This window comes from Rhinolophus ferrumequinum, chromosome 16 (genome assembly GCF_004115265.2).
Source record: "Rhinolophus ferrumequinum isolate MPI-CBG mRhiFer1 chromosome 16, mRhiFer1_v1.p, whole genome shotgun sequence".
Classification (NCBI taxonomy): Eukaryota; Metazoa; Chordata; class Mammalia; order Chiroptera; family Rhinolophidae; genus Rhinolophus; species Rhinolophus ferrumequinum.
The window spans coordinates 21,356,657-21,381,060 of NC_046299.1; the positions used below are offsets into that span (position 1 = coordinate 21,356,657).

At 46.7% G+C, this 24,404-nt stretch overlaps 2 protein-coding genes across 3 annotated transcripts in view; one reads left to right on the forward strand and one right to left on the reverse strand.

Moving 5' to 3' along the window:
* COL17A1 (collagen type XVII alpha 1 chain) overlaps positions 1–13,751 on the forward strand; it is a 48,103-nt gene extending 34,352 nt beyond the window's left edge. Inside the window, exons 34-53 of the mRNA XM_033131250.1 lie at positions 1,660–1,695; positions 1,956–2,036; positions 3,400–3,435; positions 3,954–4,031; positions 4,938–4,991; positions 5,114–5,155; positions 5,711–5,770; positions 6,633–6,683; positions 7,230–7,355; positions 7,859–7,996; positions 8,486–8,551; positions 8,918–9,058; positions 9,620–9,709; positions 9,813–9,923; positions 10,434–10,580; positions 10,866–11,222; positions 11,760–11,897; positions 12,144–12,206; positions 12,358–12,438; positions 12,780–13,751. Coding sequence (XP_032987141.1) covers positions 1,660–1,695; positions 1,956–2,036; positions 3,400–3,435; positions 3,954–4,031; positions 4,938–4,991; positions 5,114–5,155; positions 5,711–5,770; positions 6,633–6,683; positions 7,230–7,355; positions 7,859–7,996; positions 8,486–8,551; positions 8,918–9,058; positions 9,620–9,709; positions 9,813–9,923; positions 10,434–10,580; positions 10,866–11,222; positions 11,760–11,897; positions 12,144–12,206; positions 12,358–12,438; positions 12,780–12,832 — 1,949 coding nt within the window. The 3' untranslated portion in view covers positions 12,833–13,751. The remainder of the gene's footprint in view (positions 1–1,659; positions 1,696–1,955; positions 2,037–3,399; positions 3,436–3,953; positions 4,032–4,937; positions 4,992–5,113; positions 5,156–5,710; positions 5,771–6,632; positions 6,684–7,229; positions 7,356–7,858; positions 7,997–8,485; positions 8,552–8,917; positions 9,059–9,619; positions 9,710–9,812; positions 9,924–10,433; positions 10,581–10,865; positions 11,223–11,759; positions 11,898–12,143; positions 12,207–12,357; positions 12,439–12,779) is intronic.
* A 1,546-nt stretch (positions 13,752–15,297) lies between these two features.
* The window catches only part of SLK (STE20 like kinase), a 42,108-nt gene continuing 33,001 nt past the window's right edge, over positions 15,298–24,404 (reverse strand). The window contains exons 15-18 of one of the 2 annotated variants that reach the window (XM_033130346.1): positions 23,855–24,043; positions 23,176–23,301; positions 22,178–22,291; positions 15,298–18,940 (exon numbers count right to left, since the gene is read on the reverse strand). In XM_033130346.1, the coding sequence (XP_032986237.1) occupies positions 18,794–18,940; positions 22,178–22,291; positions 23,176–23,301; positions 23,855–24,043 (576 nt within the window). In that variant the 3' untranslated portion in view covers positions 15,298–18,793. The remainder of the gene's footprint in view (positions 18,941–22,177; positions 22,292–23,175; positions 23,302–23,854; positions 24,044–24,404) is intronic. The other variant, XM_033130345.1, reaches the window with a different exon arrangement.

Genomic DNA, 24,404 nt, shown 5'->3' on the forward strand with positions numbered 1-24,404 from the left:
CCAGCACCCCCACAGTCGTGAGCCTCACTGTGGCTCCTGGACATCTCAGGCCGTGTGGAGGAGGATCTGGAAGGTGTGGGGGCACCCACCCCACACGCCTGTCCATCCCCCAGCTTGGCTCTAAATGCCCCCCTAGTGCTCTATACCCCTGCTTGGGCTTGGCCCCCTGTAGTGTGACTCGCCCTTTAGGGTTTATCATTCACATGGGGGGGCTTTAGTGCAGGCAGGGAGGGGCATCTATGATGCTGCTAAGATGGGAAATCATCCCTGGGGTGTGACTGGGGCCAACGTGCTGAGTCTTATACACAGGGTGACACTTTTGTCCTGTTCTACTCCTGTACCATCATCCAGTTCTGCATCAGTAGGCCCCAACCCCGAGCTAGTCCAGGGATAAATGGTGCTTGGGGACAGTGCTCTTCCTCCTTCTGTCCCTGACCTTACATCCCTGAACCCTGACACCCTATGGAGCTGTCATGAGCAGTCACTGTCACCTTGGGGACCCAAGGAATAAAATAACTACTTTCCAGAAACTATTTCCATCGACTGGTTGGGCCAATAAATTCTTTTAGGATAAATGTAATTCAAAATAACAACTGAGTTCACAATCCCAGACGGATCTCTGGGTCCAAAGATCTGTTCATGGATTGCTGGTACCTTTAGTAAGACACGTGTAGGTTTAGGGGTTCCACCTTGTCCTTCTGGAGGCCTGCACTTCCTGTTCACAGGGAACTTCCGACCCTCCCTGGACAATGTGCACAAAAGGCGGACATTTTACCTAATGCTGGTAAAATGACCCCCGGGGCCTGGGAGGTGGCAGTGACCACCCTCCACCTCCCCTCAGGGAAATCCGTGTCCTCCTCATGTGCAGTGACTGAATTGCTCACAGACCATGGGAAATGACAAGAAACCCTGAAAGTCCCCATTGGAGGACATTTCCGTCTTCTGCTTCACTCCGTTTCTCAGAATCTGTGGATTTCCAATCCCAAGAGATGCTTCACTAAGATGGCATCTGGTGTGGGAAAGGATGAATCTGGCATCCCCTTCTTGGAAATTTCCTGTGTAAATGTGGGACCCTGTAAGACACAGGCAGAAAAGAGATCTGTTAACCGTTAGGTCACTCGGGAGTTCCCAGCTCACATGCCACAGAACCCCCTTGTAACTGCACAGCTCCTACTACTGTCCCAGGGAACTCGCGTCCAGAGGGGCACCCTGGAACCAGGCTCTCCCTGGAAGGCCCACACGTCCATCTTTTGACCTCCAGTACTTTTCCCACCCACGACCATTCCCAGGAAGAGCCTAAGATGCCTACTGTTGCAGAAGAGAGAATGTGGAATGGGGATGACTCTTAAGTCAGCCTCAATCCGGCCTCTCTGAAAGGCAAACCCTCTCACATTACCAATGAAGTCCCTTCGCGGAGTCCTACATCTTCCGAAAGCTAATGTGGGTCAAGAAGATCGATGCTCTGGCCTCTAGGGTCTGCGGTGCCGAGCCTGGCGCTTAATGCATCCTGCACATTCCCCTTAGTTCATTAAAATGCCGTTAGCCTGCGGGTTGCAGGCCCAGGAGTGGGTCTCAAGTGCAATCAGAGGCCTGGGAAATGATTTATTGGGCCATTAATTGATCCTGGGAACAACCGCTCTCCTTTTCCTCCTCTCCCAGGTGAACCGGGAGCTCCAGGCAGGATCGTGACTGCAGGTAGGCATGTCCTGTGCTGTGTCTTCTCATGTACCGGACATGTGCCCGGGCTCTGCCCAAACACCCTCCAAGAGGCACCAGTCTGCACAGTGCTTTGGGCAGCACTGGGCTCTTTGGGTCAGCAGCGAGGTGGTGGGGCGAGTTCAGAGGTGACAAGAATAAGAGGTGCTGGCCTGGCCCTACCCACAGCCTGGCCTGTGTCCCAGCACCTCAGAGCCAGAAGAGGGGGGCTCAGTGTTCCATGTGCCTTCTGTTTTCAGAGGGATCATCGACTCTCACTGTCCCAGGCCCCCCGGGACCTCCTGGAGCCATGGGACCCCCAGGACCTCCAGGTGCCCCAGGTCAGTCCATTTTCTTGCTTTGCCCCAAATCAGAAGGACCTGGGAGAGGAGAGTAAGGGCGTTGCTGAGAAAGCTCCCTCCCAGACAGCCTAGCGATTCCTCATTACACACGAGCAAGTATCCCAAGCACTGCCCAGGCCCTGCTTCAGCAGTCCCCACGGCACCATTGGAGGCTTGAGCTGGTAAATGACTTGCCCAGGGTCTCTCAGCTGAGAAGCAGCAGAGTCAGGATTTGGCCATGTCCTTCTGCCTCCAGAGCCAGTGTTTGATCTGTCAGAGCACTTGGTCCTCACATTGTTTCCTCTTGGAAAACAATTTAATAAATGCATTAAGGGCAACAAAAGTCCTAGGAATCTATTTGCAGAAAATATCCCCAAATTGTTCAACAATAATGAAATCACTACAAAAATATAAAGACTTAAAGTTGTCAGGAGATAATGGCAGTTTTTAAAAGAACAGAATGCTTGATAATGTGCACTCTGTGGTTGCAACGATGTTTTTACAAGATGCAAAAAAAAATGCTGGAAGGAAATAAAACAAAATACCTACAAGTTAAAGAATTACGGGTAATGCTTTTTTTCTATTTTTCCAAAATGCTTGTTATTTTGTTATATAATTTCCTCTTAAACAACATGGGTTTGAACTATGCAGGTTCACTTACATGCAGACTTTTTTCAATCAATATATTAGAAAAATTTGTGGAGATTTGTGACAACTTGAAAACGCAAACGAACCTTACGATTTTCTTAACATTTTCTTTTCTCTAGCTTACTTTACTGTAAGAATACAGCATATAACACATATAACAAAATAAATCGACTGTTGATGTTATTGGTAAGGTTTCCAGTCGATAGTAGGCCACTAGTAGTTAAGTTTTGGGGGAGTCAAAGGTTATATGCAAATTTTCAACTGTGTGGGGGTGGGGATTGTCGGCATCCTTAACCCCCACATTGTTCACGGGTCAACTCTATCTGCTTCTTAATTATTTTTAAATGTGTGTGTGTAAATGAGAACAATGATTTATCATGACCAGTGCAAATATGGACCAGCCTGCGCTCCTGATAAGCTCCAGTGAGAGAGGGCACACGTGGGCATTTAGAGGTCCCTCATTATTGAAGGACAGTGGCAGGGCAGTCCTGCGCGTCCCAGGGGCCTGGCAGAGGAATTCTCACACGGATGGACCATCGGGGTGGTCTCAAATTGCTTATTGTTCTCCAATAAGCAAGCTGACCATTTTGGGCCACTGTCCCATGCCTTGTAGGAAAGCTACATGTATACCCAGGACCTGCCTTTCTTCAGTTCTTCCTAGAACTGTGACCCTAGAGGTGTGACAAAGTCTATTCTTTCCCAACCCCATTTCCAGGCCCTGTCGGCCCAGCTGGTCTCCCAGGACAACAAGGTATGTCACGCCCTGAAACACCACCACTGTGGGCTGTCAGGAGGGCTTCTTTCCCAGACTGGACTTGGGCCCCGGTCTTTATGGGAAGCAAGAGACATGCATTTGGGGAAGGGAGGTGAGGGGTGACACAGTTCTTCACCAGGGGTCTTGCCAGGCCTCAGCTACAAGAGAAGACACCTCCTCTCACCCCCTTCCGTGTTTCTGAGAAGGTAGGGGTCCTTCGGACAGGAGATTGAAGCTCTGTGGCCCCCTGCACAGTGTGAAGCTCAGCTATTTTCACAAGTCTGAGACCTCTTGTGACCAGACCCTGATAATCGTGCCACTGTCCAGAGATTTATCCAGATACCAAAAAACAGTCGGGCTTAGGAAAAGCTGATCCAGTTCCCCCCGGGCTGTTGCTCAGCTGACAGGGAAGTTGGAAGCCAGCTCCCTGGCCTCCCTGCCCAGGCACCTCCAGAGGGAAAGCACTGACTCATTTCTGCGGCAGTGCGCACCCTCACCCTGTGTCCCCCGCTCAGGCCCGCGAGGGGAACAAGGACTTGCTGGTGAATCGTTCCTTAGCAGCAGCAGCTCCATCTCCGAGCTCCTCTCCGCCCGTGAGTGTCTCCATGTTCTCCGGGGCAGGCGACGTGGGGGCAGCAGTGGGAGAGATGGCAGTGCCCTGGGGGCGGTGGCAGCTGTACCAGTGAGTCATCAGGACCCCCAGATGGGGGTGAGGATGACAGGTTCCTCTGGAATGCAGTGGTAGCCAGAAGAAACAGCGGGGGTTTTGTCAGCGGTGGGGGGTGAGTCACGGGCTGGAGCAGCTGTCAGAGGTTCTCGGGAGGACCAGGGGCATGTGGGGCCGACGGAGCTAGACACTGAGTGTCGCTGGCAGGAGCGCTGCATCCCCACTCACTGGGAGCAATGACAAGGGTCCGTGCTCCTCAGCCACAGGCCTGGCCTGGGAGCGCGGACTCCTGGGTCTTCCTGTTCCCGAAGTCCGTTAAGGAGCCCAGGTGGGGATGCTGCCGGGCCTCCGCCTGGGCGCCTGATCATCTGCACACCTGAAAGGCAAAGACAACAGCCAGCCCTGGTCCAGCAGTCGCCGTGTGCCCGGCATCCTGCCGGGGCATCTCAGGAGTCTTCACAAGGCCCCTGTGACATAGGCCATACGCCTCTGCTTTTCAGAGGAGGAAGCTGTGGCCGAAAGAGGTCGAGAACTTGCCCAAAGTCACCAGCTACAAGTGGTGGAGCAGGGATTTGAACTCAGACTGACACTGAAGCCATGTTCTTATCCCTCATCGATACACCCAGATTAGCCGTCAGGGAGTTCAACTGCCTCTGAGCAAGGGAGCCCCGAGCAGAGAGGGTGCTGGAGGGTCGTGTGCCATGACCCAGGGCCTGATGTGTGGGGTGCGATGGCCTAGGGTGCCTGGCACTAATGATTCTGGTGAGGAATGAAGCGGGCGGAGAGCAGTCCCATGTCAGCTTTTGCTCATTTCTGTATCTTCTCTCTCCAGAGGGTCTTGATTTACGAGGTCCCCCAGGCCCACCAGGACCACCTGGGCCACCAGGTGAGCATCTCGGGAATCTTGGGGGACGGGACTGAAGGCACTTAGTGAGGAAGCCGAGACCCTGCTCTCGGGCAGAATCGGCCCTGAGTTCAGCAGTGCCTCTTCCTCCCTCTCTTCTGCAGGACCTTCCATCCCAGGCACATCAAGACCCCAAGGCTCCACAGGTGAGATGAGCTTCCCGGTGGCAGGTGCGGGATAATGGAACTCAGAGCCCAGGCTGCCTCCGGGCTGGCTCTTGGGAAAGAGCTTCCTTACACTTCTCCTGGGCAGTGTTCGTAGCCCTCCTCTTGGCATTCCTAAGGCTTAGGGGTTCTCTTATCTGGGGGAAGGCCTGCCAGGTCCAGCAGGCCCGCCGGGATCTTTCCTGACTGACTCAGATAATGTGGAGTGATCACACAGACTCTCCACCGCAGCCCCAGCCCCAGCCCCAGCGCATTCCACGGTCACAGGCATTTGGTCTTCCTGACCTACTCACCATGCTTCCTCCGGACTTCCCACTGGGGGTGTTTGCATAAACTCCACAGAGTAAATGATGCCAACGCAGCCACTCTGAGAGCCCCTAGCCTGAGGGAGGGAGCCAGTTCTGCCCTTGCAGAGAACTAGACTGCGAAAAGCTGACTCCTGTCCTTGGGGAGCCTCGGTCTGATAAAGTACTGAGTTAGGTGCTGCTCCCTCACAAACACAGCGTACACATTCAAAACTATTTCTTTCCTCTGCAGAGAACTTCTACCCTGGCCCTCCAGGCCCACCTGGCCCCCGAGGCCCCAAAGGAGACCAAGGTGAGAGCTGTCTTAGGGAGTGCAGGAGGCTGTACGTGCCCCCCCACCCAACTGGCAGACGGGAGAGTCTGGATGAGCTGGGGCATTTCCTCATTCTCCTGCCATATCCCATTAGAGCTCAGCACCCTGGAGCAGGGGGTGGGGGGCGGCACGATGGTCAGAAGCTCCAGAGAATTCCCGCCTCTGCATTGGCCTGGGGAAAGGAGAGGCACGAGGGGCCCCCAGCTATGTCTGCTCCAGCTCTGGGGCCCCATCTCCTCCCCATGGGTCCCTTGAAGTCATAATATCTGGTTCATACAACTCTCTGCCTCCTTTCCTCAGGCCCCCCAGGTACAGCAGAGCTGGCATCAAACAAAACCTGGGGTGGGGGTGAGGGTTGGGGCAGCAAGAGGGTTGAGCAAGACTAGATCTGAATGGTTGAGAATGTACGTGTGTATGTGTGTGCGTGCGTGGGAGCTCTTGGTACTGCCCAGAGGGCAGCACAACCCCAGTATTATGAACCCCTGGAGCCTCGGGAGGGGACGTGGTGACTTGGGCTGAGACCTGGGGACAGGGAGGAGAGCACAGCTGACTGTCCCCCCCTCTGCTCCTCAGGCTCCCAGAGCCTGAATAATGAGCAGAATGAGCTTATTGGTGCTAAAGCCACAGGAGGACAAAGAAGCTGAAGAAAGGAGAGGCTGGAGGGAGGAGGGAATGGGGATGTGGGGATACACAGTCTGCCCAGAGGGACCTCGTGGTATCACTGCAGAAACACACTAAGGGTCCGTTGTCGAGCCACACACTGGTAAGTGTGGTTGGGCTCAACCAGGGAAGTTTTCCTGGAGGAGGTAGTACAAACAGGGCTTCTCGTTTTGGATTCCAGGTGATCCCGGAGTCCCAGGGTCTCCTGGCATTCCTGGCGGTCGCTCTCAAGGTAAGAACCAAAGGTGACCAAAGTTCTCCTCTTCTTCAAGCAAGGCTGATCATGAGGACATTGCTTCTTTCATTCACCCATTCATTCACCCATCCATCCATCCGTCCGTCCATCCATGATTCAGTGTGGATTAGATACTTTCTCCACATGCTAGGAGCTGCCTTAAGGAGGTTACAAGTTAGTGGGGGCAGGAGGGAAGGACCTCTGCACCCCTGTACAATAAGGATGACTAACAATGCCAATGACAAAAGATGGAGGCAGCAGGCCCTGGGAGCTGGGTGTGTTCAGAGATGAGGGAGACTGGGGGGCAGTGAGCACGTGTCCAAAGGAATGAGGCTTTGGCCTGGAGAGCTCCCAGCTCTGTGCCCCTGGCAGACAGTGGCTGCTGCAGGCACTCCTTTCTTTTTGGGGGGACTCTCTTTGCCACTGCCTTTTTTCTCCTACTGAGAAAGACCGCCCTTCCCCAGACCATGGGAGCAGTGCCCCTGGGCCCTTTGTCTGACCCTCGGGTGGAGAAACCAGCTCAGAAGGCTTGCTTTCTTCCAGGGGGATCATCATCCAGCACCATGTTCCTGCCAGGCCCACCAGGGCCCCCTGGGCCCCCTGGACCCCCGGGCTCCATCAGCAGCTCTGGCCTGGAGATTCAGCACTACATCTCTGAGTACATGCAGAGTGAGTGCTGGGGTCGGAGCCAGGGGTGTGTGTTGGGGGGCGGCAGTCTGTATGGCCAGGCCCAGCTCTTCCCGCCTGGAGCTGGGGCTGCAGGTCCATGAGCTTCTGCTTCTCCTCACTGCCCACACACAGGGCCTCGGCCCCACCCCAGTGGAGGCTGGCCCAGCCCCACGCTTGTCCACGTGCACACACAGCTGCACCCACATTCACACGTGTGCACTCCCCGACCCCAGCCCTGTGCTCTCCATAGACGTGAGTGGGCACCAGGGCTGTGTCACATGGGTGGCTGGTAAGTCTTGTTGATCCAGAGCCCTCGAGCCCCTGCGGCCTCAGCACCAGCCTCTGCCTGGTTCTCCTTCTGTAATAGGGCATCTGGGCTCCTTGCTGGCCCTGCCTCGGGCCGTGTGGGATGGGCCAAGAACTTCCTCAAGTGCTTCAGCTTACCTCCTCGGGGAGGACGTGCCTGCTTCTGGACAGGGTTGACTTTATTTCTTTGTTGGCAGGTGACAGTGTCAGGTCTTCTCTATCTGGAGTTCAGGGTCCCCCGGGCCCACCTGGTCCCCCTGGGCCTGTCATCACCATGGCGGGTGAGACTTTCGACTACTCAGAGCTGGCAAACCTCGTCGTGAGCTACTTACGGAGTAAGCCTCTCTCACCCCTGAAATGACCCTCCCCCGCAGCATCCACTTTTGTTCCTGGAGCCTCGTCTCTTCATTTGCTATTGGCTTTGCCCTTCGGAACATAATGTTCAAATCTAAATTCACGGTGATCAGGCCACTGGGAGCTTCAAAAAAGGTTTGTTCAGATGAGGCAACAGTGCACAGCCGTGGTTAGGGAGCCTTCTCGTGGGTGGCAGCTGTGTCCTAAGTACGCGACAGGGACCCTTCGGGTCGGCGGGGTCTCGTAGGAGTTAGGCCAAAGCATAGTCTTGAAAACAAACCGCATTTCTTACCAAACAAAAGCAAAAACCTTTGACTTTTCCATGCTTTCAAAACAGCCTCCCACTGCCCGCATTGGTTTACCTCCCCCAAATGGAAATGGCCAGTTGACCAGGTCTTTGTGATTCTGGAGTAGTGGGGGTGTTGCTTTAGTACAGATACATAGGTAACCCCACATTTCCTTCCCCACAGCTTCGGGGTACAGCTTTGGCTCGTCTGCTTCCATCTCTTCTGAAGACATCCTGGCTGCACTGCGGCGTGAGTTGCCCGTGGCGGGCTCGAGGGTGGGATCCTTTTGCTGTCTCTTGACCACCCTTCTCAGGCACATTTTGTCCCTGTCTGAGCCTTGTGAGGGCTGCAAAGGGGAGTCATTTCTTCGGGACTAGGGGCTACTCCCTCACTGCTCCCAACCACTGGCAAGTCAGCAGCCGACTGGAAAGAGGGCAGCAAACCTCCCTGTCCCCAGTGCCAGGCAACCAGGCTGGTGCCCCTTCAGCTAACGTGGGCGCTTTCTGATTTCCCCGTGGGCCTCAGAACCAGAGCTCACACGTGTCACTCAGCAGGCCTGGCTGTGGCAGCGCCATGGCCTACGTGGGTCCACGCTAGCACATCTTCTCCTTTCAGGGGAGGATGTGATTCAATATCTACGTCAGTACCTGACAGGCCCTCGGGGTCCCCCGGGGCCACCAGGCGCCAGTGGAGATTGGTCCCTCCAGTCTTTGGACTACGCAGAGCTGAGCAATCGCATTCTCAGCTACATGTCGAGTGAGTATCTGTCCTCTGCAGGCAAAGGTGGTCAGGAGGGCCTGAGGTGAGGACATGGGCGCCGGACTTCCCTGAAATGGCCCCCTGACCCTGTCCTGCCAGGCCGCACCAAACCAGAGGGTGCAAGCGGCACTCAGAGCTATTCAAACCTGCGGCCCAGAGCACGTCAGGGAGCCTGGCAAGGGAAGCCGAATGAGTGTCTTGGGCACCATCCTGCGTGAAGTGTGCACACAGCTCACATGCACACCTCTCCACAGACATGCACTCCTGTCCACACACACACCACACACACACACTTCCATACACGTAGCAGGAGGAGGAAGGATTGGGCCCTTTTTGACTTGCACTCTTCCCAGAACCTGGGGACCTCCTCTTTGGTGTCATTACAGATTGTAGCTCTGCGTTCCTCCTTCTCTGCCTGTCCCTTCCAGCTGCCCCTCCTTTCCATTTATCAGCCACACTCTGTTCATGTTGCTTCTATCTGGCTCCTTCCCTGACAGGGAGTTTTTCATCAGTCTTTGCCTCTCTGAATCCATCAGAACTTGGGGTTTTGTTCCTCAGGTTCTGGAATCAGCATTGGGCTTCCGGGCCCCCCGGGCCCCCCTGGCTTGCCGGGAACATCCTATGAGGAGCTCCTCTCCTTACTCCAAGGTAAGGCTGAGCAGGGCACATCTGTCCAAGTGGTTTGGGATGGAAGGGAGAGCCCCTTGGCCCAGCCCATGACTGACTCCCTTGCTTTTCCTTGGCGTCCCAGGGTCTGAATACAGAGGCATCATTGGGCCCCCAGGTCCCCCTGGGCCACCAGGGATCCCAGGCAACGCATGGTCCAGCATCAGCGTGGAGGACCTCTCATCTTACTTGCATAGTAAGGCACAGGGAGCAGGGGTGAGGAGGGCAGAGGCCTACAGCCTGGCCTTGAGGGCTCCATGGGTGTTTTAGCAAGGGCAGCCATGGAGAGTGAAATCCATTCACCACTTACCAAGTCCTCCTACAGCTTGTACAGGGCCGAGCACTGGGGCCCTGAGAGCGGCACCCGAGACTTGAGGTGCTTTCAGCCCAGATAAGGGGCGCAGTGGGGAGACAGTGCTCCCAGGTGCAGCCCTCAGAGAACTCAGGAGCCTGTGTGGTCAGGTGCCAAGGCAGGAGTTCCAACTCGGTGCCAGAGGGCTGACCTGATTTGGGTTGAAGGAGGCTCAGGCCTGGGAGTGGGAAGGCCAGTCGGCAGCAGTTGTTCTGGGCGGTGCTTTGGGCGTGTTGTTCCCTCCCCCCCACAGGGTCCCTGCCTCACTCCCTCGGGGCCCTGGGACCAGGTGGGAATGCAGCATTCTTGGCACAGTAGTCCCTGATCTTTCTCTTTCTCCTTCCTCTCGCTCAGCTGCTGGCTTGTCATCCATCCCAGGCCCTCCAGGCCCTCCTGGTCCCCCAGGCCCTCGAGGGCCTCCAGGTGTCTCAGGAGCTCTGACAGCCTACGCAGCTGAAAACAGCGACAGCTTCCGGAGTGAGCTGATCAGCTACCTGACAAGTAGGTGCCCCTAACGTTGCTGTCCTTCCTATGCCCTCTGCCCAGGCCTTGCTTCTCCCTGTAAGGGGGGCAGAAAGTGCTTGAAGGAACCCAGGCGGCCAAATCCACGAGAGCCACTACTCGGGGAAAGCCCGGTGTCCTCCCGGCCACAGTCCTGCTCGTGCACAATTGCCTTCAAGTTCATACCCTGCTTCGGGGTGTTGACACCCTGAGAGAGAACGCTTAACTCCCACTTCCCACTCTCCATCAGACTGAGCTCCCCCTAATGCAGCTTCCTCCCCACAGGTCCTGATGTGCGCAGCTTCATTGTGGGGCCCCCAGGCCCTCCCGGGCCCCAGGGCCCCCCTGGAGACAGCCGGCTGGGGTCCGTGGACGGCTCCTACAGTCGTGGGAGCAGCTCTTCACACAGCTCATCGGTCAGCCGGGGCACCTCCTACAGCTCTTCCATGGGCATCGGAGGAACCAGTGGAGGTTCCCTAGGCGAAGGGGGAGCCTTTGGCCCGGACGGTAGCCTGGGCCGAGGCTACGGGGCAGCAGCAGAAGGTGGCGTGTACGCTGGCGACAGCGGCTCCTTCGGGGCCGGCTTTGCTGGGGGCCTGGATTACAACGAGCTGGCTGTGCGCGTGTCTGAGAACTTGCAACGTGAGTCAGGACACTGAGGCCTCTGGGATGGGGCGGGGCACGTACGCATCCCCACGTCTAGGCTCCAGAAATTCCCCCTCTTGTTTTTGGAGCACCCAGGCTGTGAGGCCAGCAATTCTGCAGCCAAATGGACAGGGGCTGAGCACAGGAGGCCCGAGTCTAGTGCTCGGCCAGCTTAGTTCAAGGGGCCCCGGGCGGTCAGGACTGGAACCTCTCCTGCAAGGACCAGAGCACACCGGTGTCTTTCTACTTCGCTTTCCCAATTCCTTGTGCGGGTCTCAAAAGTCTTTATGACTGAGATGGTTTTCTGCTGGGGCTGAGGGAAGGGTGTTGGCTAAAAAGCCCTTTCTCCCTGGAGCCTAGCAGCACAGGTATGCAGGCCAAAAGCCTTTGCTGAAAGCCCACTGCAGCAGAGCGTGGTGCCAGCCCACAGCGGAGGACACGGAAGCTACAAGGCTCTCCCCAACAGCACTTAGCCTCGTCTAGTTGTGCTGTGAGTCAGACAGTGAGCGCTGCCCTCTTCCTGGTGTTTTACAGGTCAGGGCCTGCTGCAAGGGTTGCCCTACACTGTCCAGGGCCCACCGGGCCAGCCTGGGCCCCAGGGGCCTCCCGGCGTCAGCAGGGTCTTCTCTGCCTACACCAACGTGACTGAGGACCTCATGGACTTTTTCCGAAGTAAGGGCCTCCTCCCCTGATTGCTTTCCCAACATGTAACTTGCTGCAGTCTCACATGGGGCCTGCTCCACAGAAATCAGTCTCCTGAAAAACCTCATTAATACTTGAGATGCTGAAAATCTGACAAATTCTAAATCTTGTTTTCCTCTTACAAGCCAAACTCTACCACTACCTGTGTTACAAATCACTTTATCTCCCCAGCTTCAGGGTAATAGCTAGTCTGAGGCCCATTTTTCCCCCTTGCAGCTTATGGAGCCATTCCAGGACCTCCTGGACAGAAGGGAGAGGTGGGCATCCCAGGACCCAAAGGTAAGTGGTGACAGGGAACAGCCCCAGGGATCCCGTGTAACAAACGCCTCATGCTGAACAGCAGCTCCCTTGCCAGTGCTGGGATGGGCTCTGGCCTGTTCCTCCCGGCCCCACCATTGTGCTTTACTTAGCATGCTATCTGTCCTCCTAGGTGCGAGGGGCCCTGCCGGGCCACCTGGTCATCCTGGGCCACCCGGCCCTCGAGGGCACAAGGGAGAAAAAGGTGACAAAGGTAAGCCTCTGCTGCCACAGCTTCTGGAGTACTGGGAGGCAGGCAATGTGTTCCATAGCAAGCTTGGACAATTAAGGCAAATGCCAACAATGTGGTTTGCATAACAAACAGGGAGAAAGAAAGTGCCAGTGCAGGGAGGAAAAAAGAGAACCAATCTGGTAATGAAATAGGCTCAACGATTTAAATAAATTGATAATCTTACAAAAGAGTTCACTTTCAAGCTAGTTTTGCAGTAGTCACAGTTGCCGTAATTGCCCAAGCTAAAGCTCTGCACGCCCCACCCCCAAACACACAGGCCACAAGATAATTTTTTAACTTCCTACTCATTTTCTAACTTTCAGGTGACCAAGTCTATGTTGGGCGGAGCCGGAGAAATGTCGCCCTCAAGCCATGAGCTTCCCTTGGCGGAACAGCCCGGACCAGTTCTTGCAATGGTTTATGGTGTTTAGGTCAAAATCTCTCCAAAGGGTGAAAGCTGGAGTCTCAAAGTCCTACTGACACAGCATTGCCAAACAGTCACCTAGAACACTTACTCTGGTCTGGAACTACATGTATAAATAATTCAGTCAGACACACAATCTGAAACAGCTTCGCTGGGTAGGCTTGAGTAGTTGCTGTGCTGTAGAAGGAGACCTTCTAACCACTACCTAGATCAGAGCTCGTCGGCCCCTTTAACACTTGCTTCAAGCCTCAATCTAGGGTGCCAGTTACATAAAAGTTGGCTCAGGACTCCTTGAGCTTTGCCTTAAAAATGAGCCCAGTAAATGGAAGACCAGGATGGGAGGGGGTGCCTTCCTGGGGGTGACACTTGATAGGGGATGTGCTCTGGTTAATGCTGTAAAGCTGTGCTATCGGCCCTTCCTCCCCTGTTCACTCTGTACTCTCTAGTCACAGAAAAGAGTTGACTAAGAAGCAACTCTTGCAACTGAAAAAATTAAGAAATTCACTTCCCCTAAAGGTGGTAACAGGGTTTCTACTAGTTATTTCTCACTATGTATCATATTCCCACTTGCTTAGAAACTTTGATTGTAGCTATGATCTATATCCATAGGTCAACACTCAAGTTTATAGATACGTTATATTGAACTAGACTGCAGCAGCAAATAGGAAGAAAAGGAGAAGAGGGAAAACAGACTATAACCTGCTGCTGGGGAAAGACGTCACCTCTGCTCTGCACTTAGCGAATGGCATCGGGGGCCGGGCGCAGTTGTTTTTTTAAGCATTTTTCAATGTCTCAAAACATTAATGTGGTCTATTAGATGAAAAGTGACTTCAATTGTAAAAATTTCCAATTAAAGGATTTTTTCCCTTTTTTATTATGTGTAATGTGGTCCATCTAACCAAAGTTAAAAAAAAAATTATATATATACACACACACACACACACATACATATATATATATATATATATATATTGGGTTAATTGGGTTTGACTCTAACACTATTACAAACACAAGAAAACAGAACTGGTTGTATTTCTGGCATTTGTTTAATCACTGAGATTGTTAAAGGCAGACCTTTATCTGTAACTAATAACTGAATCTGGGCAATTACAAAGCATCTGAAGGGTTTTCCTAAGCATAAATTACTTGAAATAAACACATAAGCAACAAGATTATTTTCAAGTAATGTAGTGATTTATCCCTGGGGCAAAGGAATTATAATTGCAGGGCAAGTACTATGGAATACCAGGACACCTATTAAGGAAGAATGCACAAATAGGAAATGTGCATGCCACACAAATGCATAGTAAAATCACACACGCAAATTCAGAAGAGGCTACACTTGGCCAACTTTTGAATTTGTTACAAACTATGACAGCTGCTGGATAATTTAAAATGAAGTTAAATAAAATTTACTTCTAAACCTCTACTCTTGAAAGAATGGACTGTTTATTTCCCATGTGGTCTCTCCTGAATATCTCACATATTATCCTGGGAAAAACACACCACTTAGTTCCACTATATCCAAACAACTGCTAGCAGCAACCAAGCACCAAACATTCTGTTTGCCTCCTTTATCAGATCCTGATAGTTACCTGCTCTGAATCAATATAGCAATTCTAAAAACGAGTTCATAAGGCCTTCAGAATTTCAAACAACTTTTTACTGTCTAATAAAAATTTGTGTAAAATAAATGATTGCATTGTGCTTTTTTAATATTTTAGTTTTACCTACAGGCTGAATCCATTTAGTTTTGTAATAGCTGAAAGGGCTCAAGTATTATATCCCCTTTAATGATTCTTGATTAACGAGAGGTATGAGTTTTACAGATTTACGTTTCTAAGCTATCCAAAAGTCTTCATAGAGTTCCATGACCAAGTAAAATAAGGCAAAACTCAAATCTGCTTACCTCCTCTGGACAGAATCCAGAAAGATGACGGGCAGATATATGTCCTCAGCTGATGGCGATGACTCTGAGCCTCGTTTGTTTCTATTAAAAAAAGGGTGTACAATGTAAGCATTAAGAATGTACAATGCTCCTGGATTAGAAGACCACATGCTTTGACTCCCTCAAGCCAAGTTGAATACTTGCCAAATGATGCTGCTAGTGTCAAATGAAATTTGTGTGATCATATCAATGACAAAAAGAGGTTATTTTTAGCCAAAGTGAGGTATCTCATGGTTTGTGAAATGTTTGGTAAGAAAAATAATCCATCCCAAGGGAAAAAGAAATAAAAAATATGTACATATACATGTTGATGGAAATATCTTTTTAAAGCACCTCTAATAAGTCTCAAAGGGTTAGAAGACCTGGAATACTGCAAGTGTTAACAAAAAGAGACCAAAAAGAGATGCAAAATGTTCTCATGCAGGAAATCCAGTTTCAATGGTTCTCAATAAAGGACTGCTTCTCAAAATAGATTCAGAAATAACTTTATTTTTCATTTGTCAATCCCATGATTGAAAAGACATGTTGCTCCCAAGTAGACAAGAAACAATTCTTTCTGAAAATTTAGCTTGTGACATTATTACACTGCAAATCCGAGAAGGATCACAAAAAGCTGCAGCCAACATTTAAAACTGGTAACATTCTAACCCAAGCTTAGCAGAAAATTTAAAGCTATATCAAAACTATGTCAGCCACAGAAAAGCAATAATAGAGTCATTAACTGTGGTGCCTTCAACTTAAGAAACGCATTTAAAATATCCCATTTCCTATAAAAGATCATTTCCCAGAAAAGAATTGATTTACTTAATCAGAAGACTATTGGAACTGGAACTAATTTTCCTCTTCCACCTCAGTTCTAGGTTTTCCTTTAATCAGTATCTCTAGCTAATCCTTTGACAGAATTTGGCTTCTCAGAAGAGACTTTGTCATTTAAGCACAGTGTGGAGTAAGGAAAAGTGTGTAGTTACAAGGGAACTTAGAAGAGTACAAAAGACAGTCACTTCTGAAACTCGCTGATGCTCAAGAAATCAGAGACCCTCCATTAAAATGGGTCTCATGTGCCTGAGAGCTGTGTGCTTGAGGAAACACTACTTAAGAGGTAGCTCTGGTTCTGGTTCATATTTAATTACAATTTGCTGTATCCTGTCACAGGAAAGTTCTAATATTTTCAGCAAAGTATAAGCACTCAATTTCCTCCTTACCCACCCTATAGCTTCCCCATAGAAAAGGGTAAGAAAAAGCTTAATTGTGACTCAATACAGAATAGCAGCTAATTCAGCAATTCACACCTGACTATGGATTGACAGGACTAGGAAAGGCAACCCGGTGCAACAGGCTCTAGGAGCTAGACCTGCAGAAGTGCAGCGGTCTGGTGTACTCACAGCACGCAGGGAGAAAAGGGGAGCGTGAGTAATTAGGGTGCACATATGGAGAATTTCTTTTATGCATTTCACAGCACCTTCTGCCCCAGCAACAAAACCAAATCAGGAATGGATCTGACTATATTCTTTGATTTCAAAGAACTCTGCGTCCCTCCTCCACTCCTATACTTCATGCAAGAAAGAAAGATCAATATTATCTATTGGAATATAGGGCCTAACAAGAAGTGAGCAGGGATGGGTACAAACAAGATATTCTATAACAAAACACTTTTGAAAAGATTTATGTAACTTTTAAGTGTTAAAATGAATGTTTCACCTCTACACATGTATCATTTTATAGCCCTGCTCCCCAATGAATAGGGTCATATTTGAAAGAGGACTCCCACATGAACACCGAATCCAAAGGGCATTTTTAAGGGAGATGCAAGAGTTGCAAACAAACTTACCAGAGTGTCAACCATTCTACTCTGAGCCTCTTTCCTTTAACTCAATACTCTGAATGTCAAGTTGAAAGGAAAACAAAAAATCAAATATTCAGACCAAATTAATTATGTGCCATAAACTATTTAGCACACAGGATATCATTTAAATGATACTAAAAAAATGTCTACTGCCTGAAGTATTAACTTTTTAAAAGCCAATGAACTGAAAATTTCAAAGGAGAAAGTGGTATGAAATCTTCCTACTCTCGCCCTCTTAAAATAAATCATTAAATACGCTAACATTATGTTGTCGCTTTTATCATAATATAAACAATTTCCATCATTATCCTGAATATTACTTTATAAAGATATACATTTTAAAAGGCTTTCAAAACATTTTCCAACCCAGCATTTGAGAATAAAGCATTAAAGGAGTTCTGTATGTAGTAACACATTCATATGATAAGTGTATGAATTTACAACCATACATAATATATATGTATATATATTTATATATATATTTAAAAAAACAACTTGGCCAGAAGTTAAGGCTACCTACAAAGTTGTCCAAGTAAATTACACTTGTCAAAACAATTACAAAATGAAAATTACACATGCATTTTTAAATCATCTAAACCACTGACAAAATAAGGTTCAGCATTCAGTTTTCAAATTAACTGCAAGAAAAGTGCTACAGATATTTACATTTTCTTAATATGAATCAGTGTTTCCACAGTTACATTTAAAATTTTCACCAGCCTCAAATGTAATATAACTACAAACTGAAACTTGTACAATTTGGTACCTAGTCCTCTTAAAAGAGAAGGCAGCGAGCATCACTTACAAATGTGCTGTCTCACACACCACAGTACAGTTCATAATACTGTTTGACTTGACACATGCTTGAAATTCTAAGCCTCAAGAGGGACTAAGGAGTGAGCATTTCATTAATAATTATACATATCAGCAACCATATCATAAAGGTTTCAGGCTTTTCCCACTCAAATCAAAGTAAATAATTTAAACATGGAACAAAATAAAAACAAAATATAAATGACTTTATTTCAAAACAACAAAGTCATTTCCAACATTGCCTAAATATTTTATTTAAATTCTTTTTTAAAAATTATTCTGAACAAACAACTCTTTTAATATCAATTTTAGAAAATACATTTATAAATATAACTCAGAGCCAGCAGGCCTCTGACAGTTTTCAATGAACAGAATTTGCTATGATGGGAGAAATAATCTAATCAGCTCATGTATTGTTTTTTAAAAATAAGCCGAGACAACTAAATCTGTATTTCTTTTAATTTGTTGAGTTTTACATTTCCAATTTGGACATCTAAAAGGTACCTTTTTTTTCCCCCATCTTTCCAACTTTGTACAACATATGTTTCAGGATGAAAATTTCTATCAAATGGTAATAGGAGCAAGATTTGAAAAACAATAATGCTTAATGCAAAGGGTGTTTTGTCCCTGTTGAATCAAAAATAAAATCCTATTTTAGACTCAACTGAAATTTAGTGTTTTAGGCACTATCGTAATAAAACTAGCACCCATAATTATTAGTTCATGCCTAAACAGGTAATTATTTTAGACAAATTATCGAAATAATTTTTCTCTTTTGAAATAATTTCTTCTTTATTTAAAGATAAAATAGATTTATTTACTGAATCAGTATCATATTTTAAGCAACTCATAGCTTTTTCGTGAGAGATGATTCACCAAAAGAAAATTATTTCAACTCTACAGCAGAGTTTCATCTATAGAATTTCAGTATCATTGAGAAATTAGATCAGATAAAAAGATATTTACTAATATTCAATGATGTAAGAGGTTTTTAAAAATAAATTTAAACATTACATCTCTAAGAGTTTTTCAGGTAACAGTGTATAAAGTACATAGTTTTTAAGATGAATACACAAAATTACGTTAGGGAATTCTGCAAGATGCTACTTTGCCTACACGGCCCAGCATCTGTCTTAGTTCCTTTCCCTTCATCTTTGCTAAACAAACAAGACAAACAAACAAAAAAACACCTAGAAGGTGAGGCAGGTGATTGTCTTCGTGCACTCTCTAATAATATAGGCTGTGGCAGAAGAAGAGAACAGAATGACATATTTAAAAGCCAAACCCGAACACAGAATGCTTCCCGTTGTTATGATCCAGTGGAATGCAAGCTAGGAATAGGATAGAATTTGGAAATCCGGCTCTGTGTTGTCGGGTTAAGGCATTCAGACTCTCCAGTCATTTTAAAGAACACTTCCTGTTCCTGCAGTTTCCTGGCAAATTCTTCTTCCAGTGTCTTAAAAAGGAAAGGAAAAAGAAATTACGTGCTGGTATTACAAACAGAATTTACTTTGCTAGCCAAGATAAAACTCTTTTCCCCAAACACTTTCTCTGTGCATTATCCTAAGGAAGGCCAGACTGCTCAATAGTTAGGATCAGAGGCTGAGCACAGCCCGGGGCTCACGTCTTGGCTCAGCCACACGAATGGATAACGAGTCAATTATGTAACTTCTCTATATTTCAGAATCATTTCATTCTTCTGCTATAAATAGGGGTAATGCCACCTTCCTCCCTGGGTTGCTACATGAGGGTTAAATGTGATAATGACGTACTTAACACATACTAGTTAAACAATAGATGGCCTCTATTATTAACTATTATCTGCCTCTCCCACATGGAACTGACCATTTTCCATTTTTTATTTTGATTACTGATGTACATACATGTCTTTTCTTCTGCACTGGACTATAAGCTGCTTGAAGGTAAAACCTAAACCAGATTCATCTTTACATCCCCACGATACAGAGTAAATATAAGAAGCGTTTTATAAATATCTGAGGTATCTATGACTTTGCAGACAAAGCTTCAGGGATAAGTGCTGCTGTAGGGGTACAAAGTATAGGAGAAGATGGAAGGATACAAAAAGGTTTCTCAGAAGAGATAAAACATTCATTGGCTTAGTCTTGAAAGAAAGATAAGAAATTGACAGAGTAGGGAAGGCATGCCAGACAGAGGGAGCTGAAACAATGCCGAGGCAGGAAAGGAAGGTTGGTGTGAGTAATGATGATTATACCCAATACTGGAACATGAACTGGGAACAAAGTGGCTGGTGGGAGAAGAAGACAGAAAGGATGACTGTGGCCAATGTGTGGCACAATGAAGGTTGAAAGTCAAACTGAGACATTTATATTTTATTTGATGGAACTGAATATTTATCAATACCACTGTGACAGTATCTGAGATCTTCTTGAAGATATATACTCTGGAGATGGCAGGCAAGTAGGAAGTAAGGAAAGGAAACTAGCGACCAGAAGGTCCATTGGGACATTACTGAACAATTTTAAGAAAGTAGAATGACAATATGGAAAAGAGAAATATTACGAAAAGAGAGTCGAAATTATTTGTCATCTGATTGAATGTGTGGTACAATGGAAATGAAAAATGATTCAGGTTTCTCGCCTAGATGTCAATTAAGAGAACAGGAATGTTGGAAAGAACATATGATGGTGGATGGGACTGGAGAGAGCGGGAAAAGGCGAGATGGAGGAAAAAGATGTTGAGTTTAGTTTTAGCTCCATTGAGTTTACAATCTTTAGTCAACATTCAACTATAGGTAATGATCATTTACAAAGTGCAGGAACTGTTCTAGAAGTTGGGATGTATATCAGTGACCAAAGAGATAATGTCCCTGTTTTCAAGGAGCCTATTCTTGTGGGAGAAGACAAATAAACAAAATGTGTCTGGTAGTGATGAATGTTATGAAGAAAAACAAAGAAAGGTGAGGGGATAGAGAGTGTTTGAGGTGGGCATGGAGTCTACTTTATATATAGTGACCAAAAAAGGAACCTTTGATGAGATAATACTGGAGCAGAGGCCTGAATGAAATGAGGAGGAACGGAACATCTAGGTGGAAAATGGGAGCTTAGAGCATGAACCAAAAAGAATGAAACAATAAAGAATAGCAACCATTTATTGAACCCTGACCACGGCTCAGGTATTCAGACAACTGCTGTACACACATCACATCTTCTGTCTTAACCCCAGTTAGGTAGGTAGTATCATCTTCGGTTTACAAATGAGGAAAACTGGGCTTAGAAATAGTAAATGACAAAATTAATCAGCGTTGGCACTAAGACTTGAACCCAGATCCGCATGACTTCGGAGTTCATACAACCCCTACTGTCCACATTTTGGTCTTGTCCTTAAATACGCAACATGACTAGCTGTGAGATCAAGATAAAGAACAAAGCTAAGGGTATAAAACTAGAAAATGTCTACATTTTGGGTGACAGGAAGACAAAGAAAAGGTGATAAAGAGCACAAAGAAAGTATGTCACAAAAGTTAGGCAAGAAGAGAATTTTAAGAAACGAGATTCTTAAGAACAGTTTGATAATGCATAGGATCTAGTCATTAGCAACATACTTGTGACCACTGTCAACAAGTTCGACAGGAGTTTGAGGTGAAAGCTAGACTGTAAAGAGTTCAACGAAACTGGAAAAAGGGACTTCTTACTGTTTATCTTTCCTTACCTTTTGAATTCTGAACCACATGAATGTATTACCTATTCAAGAATTTAACTATAAAATTTAAATTAAACAGCGACATTAGCAACTAATTTGGTAATTTTACTTCCTCTAGAGACCTTTAGCACATAATAGATACTAAATACATATTTCCTTAATTGACTGGATGAATGGAAGAAAGGAATAGTTGAAATGTACAGCAGGCAGGAAGCCCAAGGAAAAGAAAGGTTTAAGTATGAGAATTAGCAAAGGGATAAGACAATATAATGATAGCAAAAACATAATTGAAGTGGCTGATTAATTGGACCAGGCTAGCAGGGAGTCAAGTGCAAATAAGGAAGATGGCTGGCTGGCTGGCTGGATAGAAAAGGGAAGGGAAGCCATTCCAATTTTATTAGATTGTCAATTTACATAGCAACAATGGCCTTGCAATCTGGCTCCAGTCAACCCATCCAGACCAAGTTGTCATCACTTCCTACGTTCTCTCCCTCCCTATTGCGTGAGCACAGGCACACATTCACCTAGTGCTCCAATGACGGGACCTACTTATGATTCTTATACACATCTTCACTCACTCTCTTCTCTGTACTTAAATTGCCCCATTCCACCCCAATCTGTCTGTGCCTAGCAAGCTCTTACCCATCCTTCAAGTCTCACTTGACTTACAAAGCATCTGCGCTCTAAAGCTTCCCCGACCTCCCCACGCAGACTTAAGCAGCCATCCTCCTTTGCTCAGACATTGTGCTCCACTCTCTCTATCTTGTACTTCCCTCCTTCAGAGCAATGATCCTACATCTATAGGATCACTGCTTATCACTAGATTCTGAACATTTGGAGGACAGGGGCTTTTTCTCCTCAACTCTGCATCGCCTGTCCCTGACACTGTACCAGACACGTATTAAGGAAAGAACCAATACCTGGGAGGATGGGTGGCTGGCTAGGTGGGTGGGTGGACAGATGGACAGATAGATCGATGAAAGCATATTTTTTAAAAAGCTTTTAAAATTACCTTTTTCCTAGGTCTCAATTTCTCTCTCCACTCCTTTAATTCCTGGCTGTGTTCCTCATCTAATTCCTTTAGTTTCTGAGTCTCATGCTCAACCAATAAGTGGCATTTTTCATTCTGAAAATAAAGTTTGGATTAAAAAAATTTTAGCTCAACAAAGCGACTTTTAACAAATACAATTATCTTCCAAAATAATAAATTCCTCATCAAACACTATGCTATTACTGTCAAGCTACTCCTCTAAAAACCAAGGGCCAAGAATTATTAAATGAGTCATGGCTTCATTTTTCCAAGTTTAGAAGCTGGATCTGTTACCATATGAAAAGAACTTAAATAGAAAGAATTAGTTTGATCCTGTTTTTCCTTTCCTTTGCTCCTAAAACTGACACTGCAACAGGTAGTTTGTAAGCGTTTTTCTCATACTTGGTATCAAAACGTGGGATTCATAACTATTCCACTCTAGTAAAAGGAACGGAGCATCTCCACAATACATACACTACTCTGCAATTTTAAACATTTTAAGCTACATACTAGATGGGCAGCATATTCCAAGTAAGGCCCAAAACAGTCCTCTCTAAAGTTAACATTTACATTTCTTAGGAAAAAAAGTCTCATGTTTATCACTTTTTTCAAGAACCTAGAAGAAAATGAACTGTTTCTCCCTAGATGAAAAGAAATTTCAAATATAACAAAACTGTCTACACATCATTTTGAAAACTTTGTTCATCTTCTTTGTAAAATATACTAAAAATATTCAATCTGCTTTTGGAAAACTAAACCGCTTCTTAGGCTGTGTAATTGAGCTTCATAGCACATTAATTACGGTTATCTAACATGCGACCAAATGCCTAAGATACTTAAACTGAACTTCATTGGGTCTAATCAGGAAACAAACCCCCGCATTTTAATGGCAAGTACAGTTTGCTTTGTTAGCTGTTCTCGTCTCAAAACCTGTGCTGCCCGGCTACTGCCGGCTGTGTTCTCAGGCTCCAGTATCTAACCTGCAGTTGATGCAGCTCTCGGACATTGGCTTCACACTGCAACTGAAGATCACGCATTTGATTTTCATGTTTTTGATGCTGAGCCATTCTCTCATTTTTCTGCCTCTTTTCTTCTTGAGCAGCAAACTATAAACAAGAAAAACAAAATACAGTTAACAATGTAATTTCTGTATCTTCCAAAGGTATAATTAAGGAATCTAACAAAACTTAAAAGTATAACAAATTGAAGCTACAAGTAACAACATGCTCTCACTCAAAGCTGGAGTCCACATCGTGGCTTTAGTGGGGAATGGGGGGCTTCTGATTAAAACCTTGTTATCTGCTTAGTGACCTCAGTTCATTTGAGTGTGGGACATTTGATTACAGAAGTATACTGAGGCCATATGCTTTGACTTCAAAAGCTGTCCAAGTCATCTCATTCCCAGGGTTGCTCTTAGGACCAGGCTAGCTCAGGATCTGATGGGGGGCATGGGAGGGAGAGCTCTGCCCTCTGTGGCCACAACCCTAGGGAGAGTAAGTCGGTACACGCTAATACCTAGCTAGCCCAGCCCACAGAGCTAACGTGAACATCAGCAAGCCCAAGGGGGCTCTAAATGTCTATAACACAACTATGTGGCACTTCTAAAGGTCATGCAAATGTTTGTAACCTAGAAGAGAAGAAAGTAATGTGCTCATTTACCTGTTTAATTTTTTCACGGTCCTGATCTGGTGTGGCCGTTGAGTTAATTCTCAAACTTTTCTTAAACATGGCCATGCGAGTCTTGGCTTCACTGCGCTGAATCTTAGGCAGTCTTGCTCTTTCTTGAGTCTGTCTGTTTTTCAATTCCTCAATAAGTCGTTGATTGTAACGCTGCATTTGTTCTGTTTCCTAAAAAGTTTTAAACAGAATCCAGTGATGTAAATATAATTTAACACTCAGTGCCCACATGTATGCTCAAATAAGTCATTTTGTTGTTGTTTCCCAAAATTACTCTCTCCCTTGTTGTATACCAACCAGCAAAATACTAGGCAAAAAATAATTTATAAGAAAAACAAAGCTATTACTATTAAGAGTCTTATATCGAAACTCTTTTACTAAGTATAGGGAGTCCACACTTTTAAGATATTTGAATCACAAATGGAGCCACAATAGCTACTCTGAGACAAGATGAAGATTATCAGAGGCTATTAAGCCTTGTAATTAGTTACCTCCCTTGGAATTTGAGGAAAAAAGTTTGTAATCATGATTA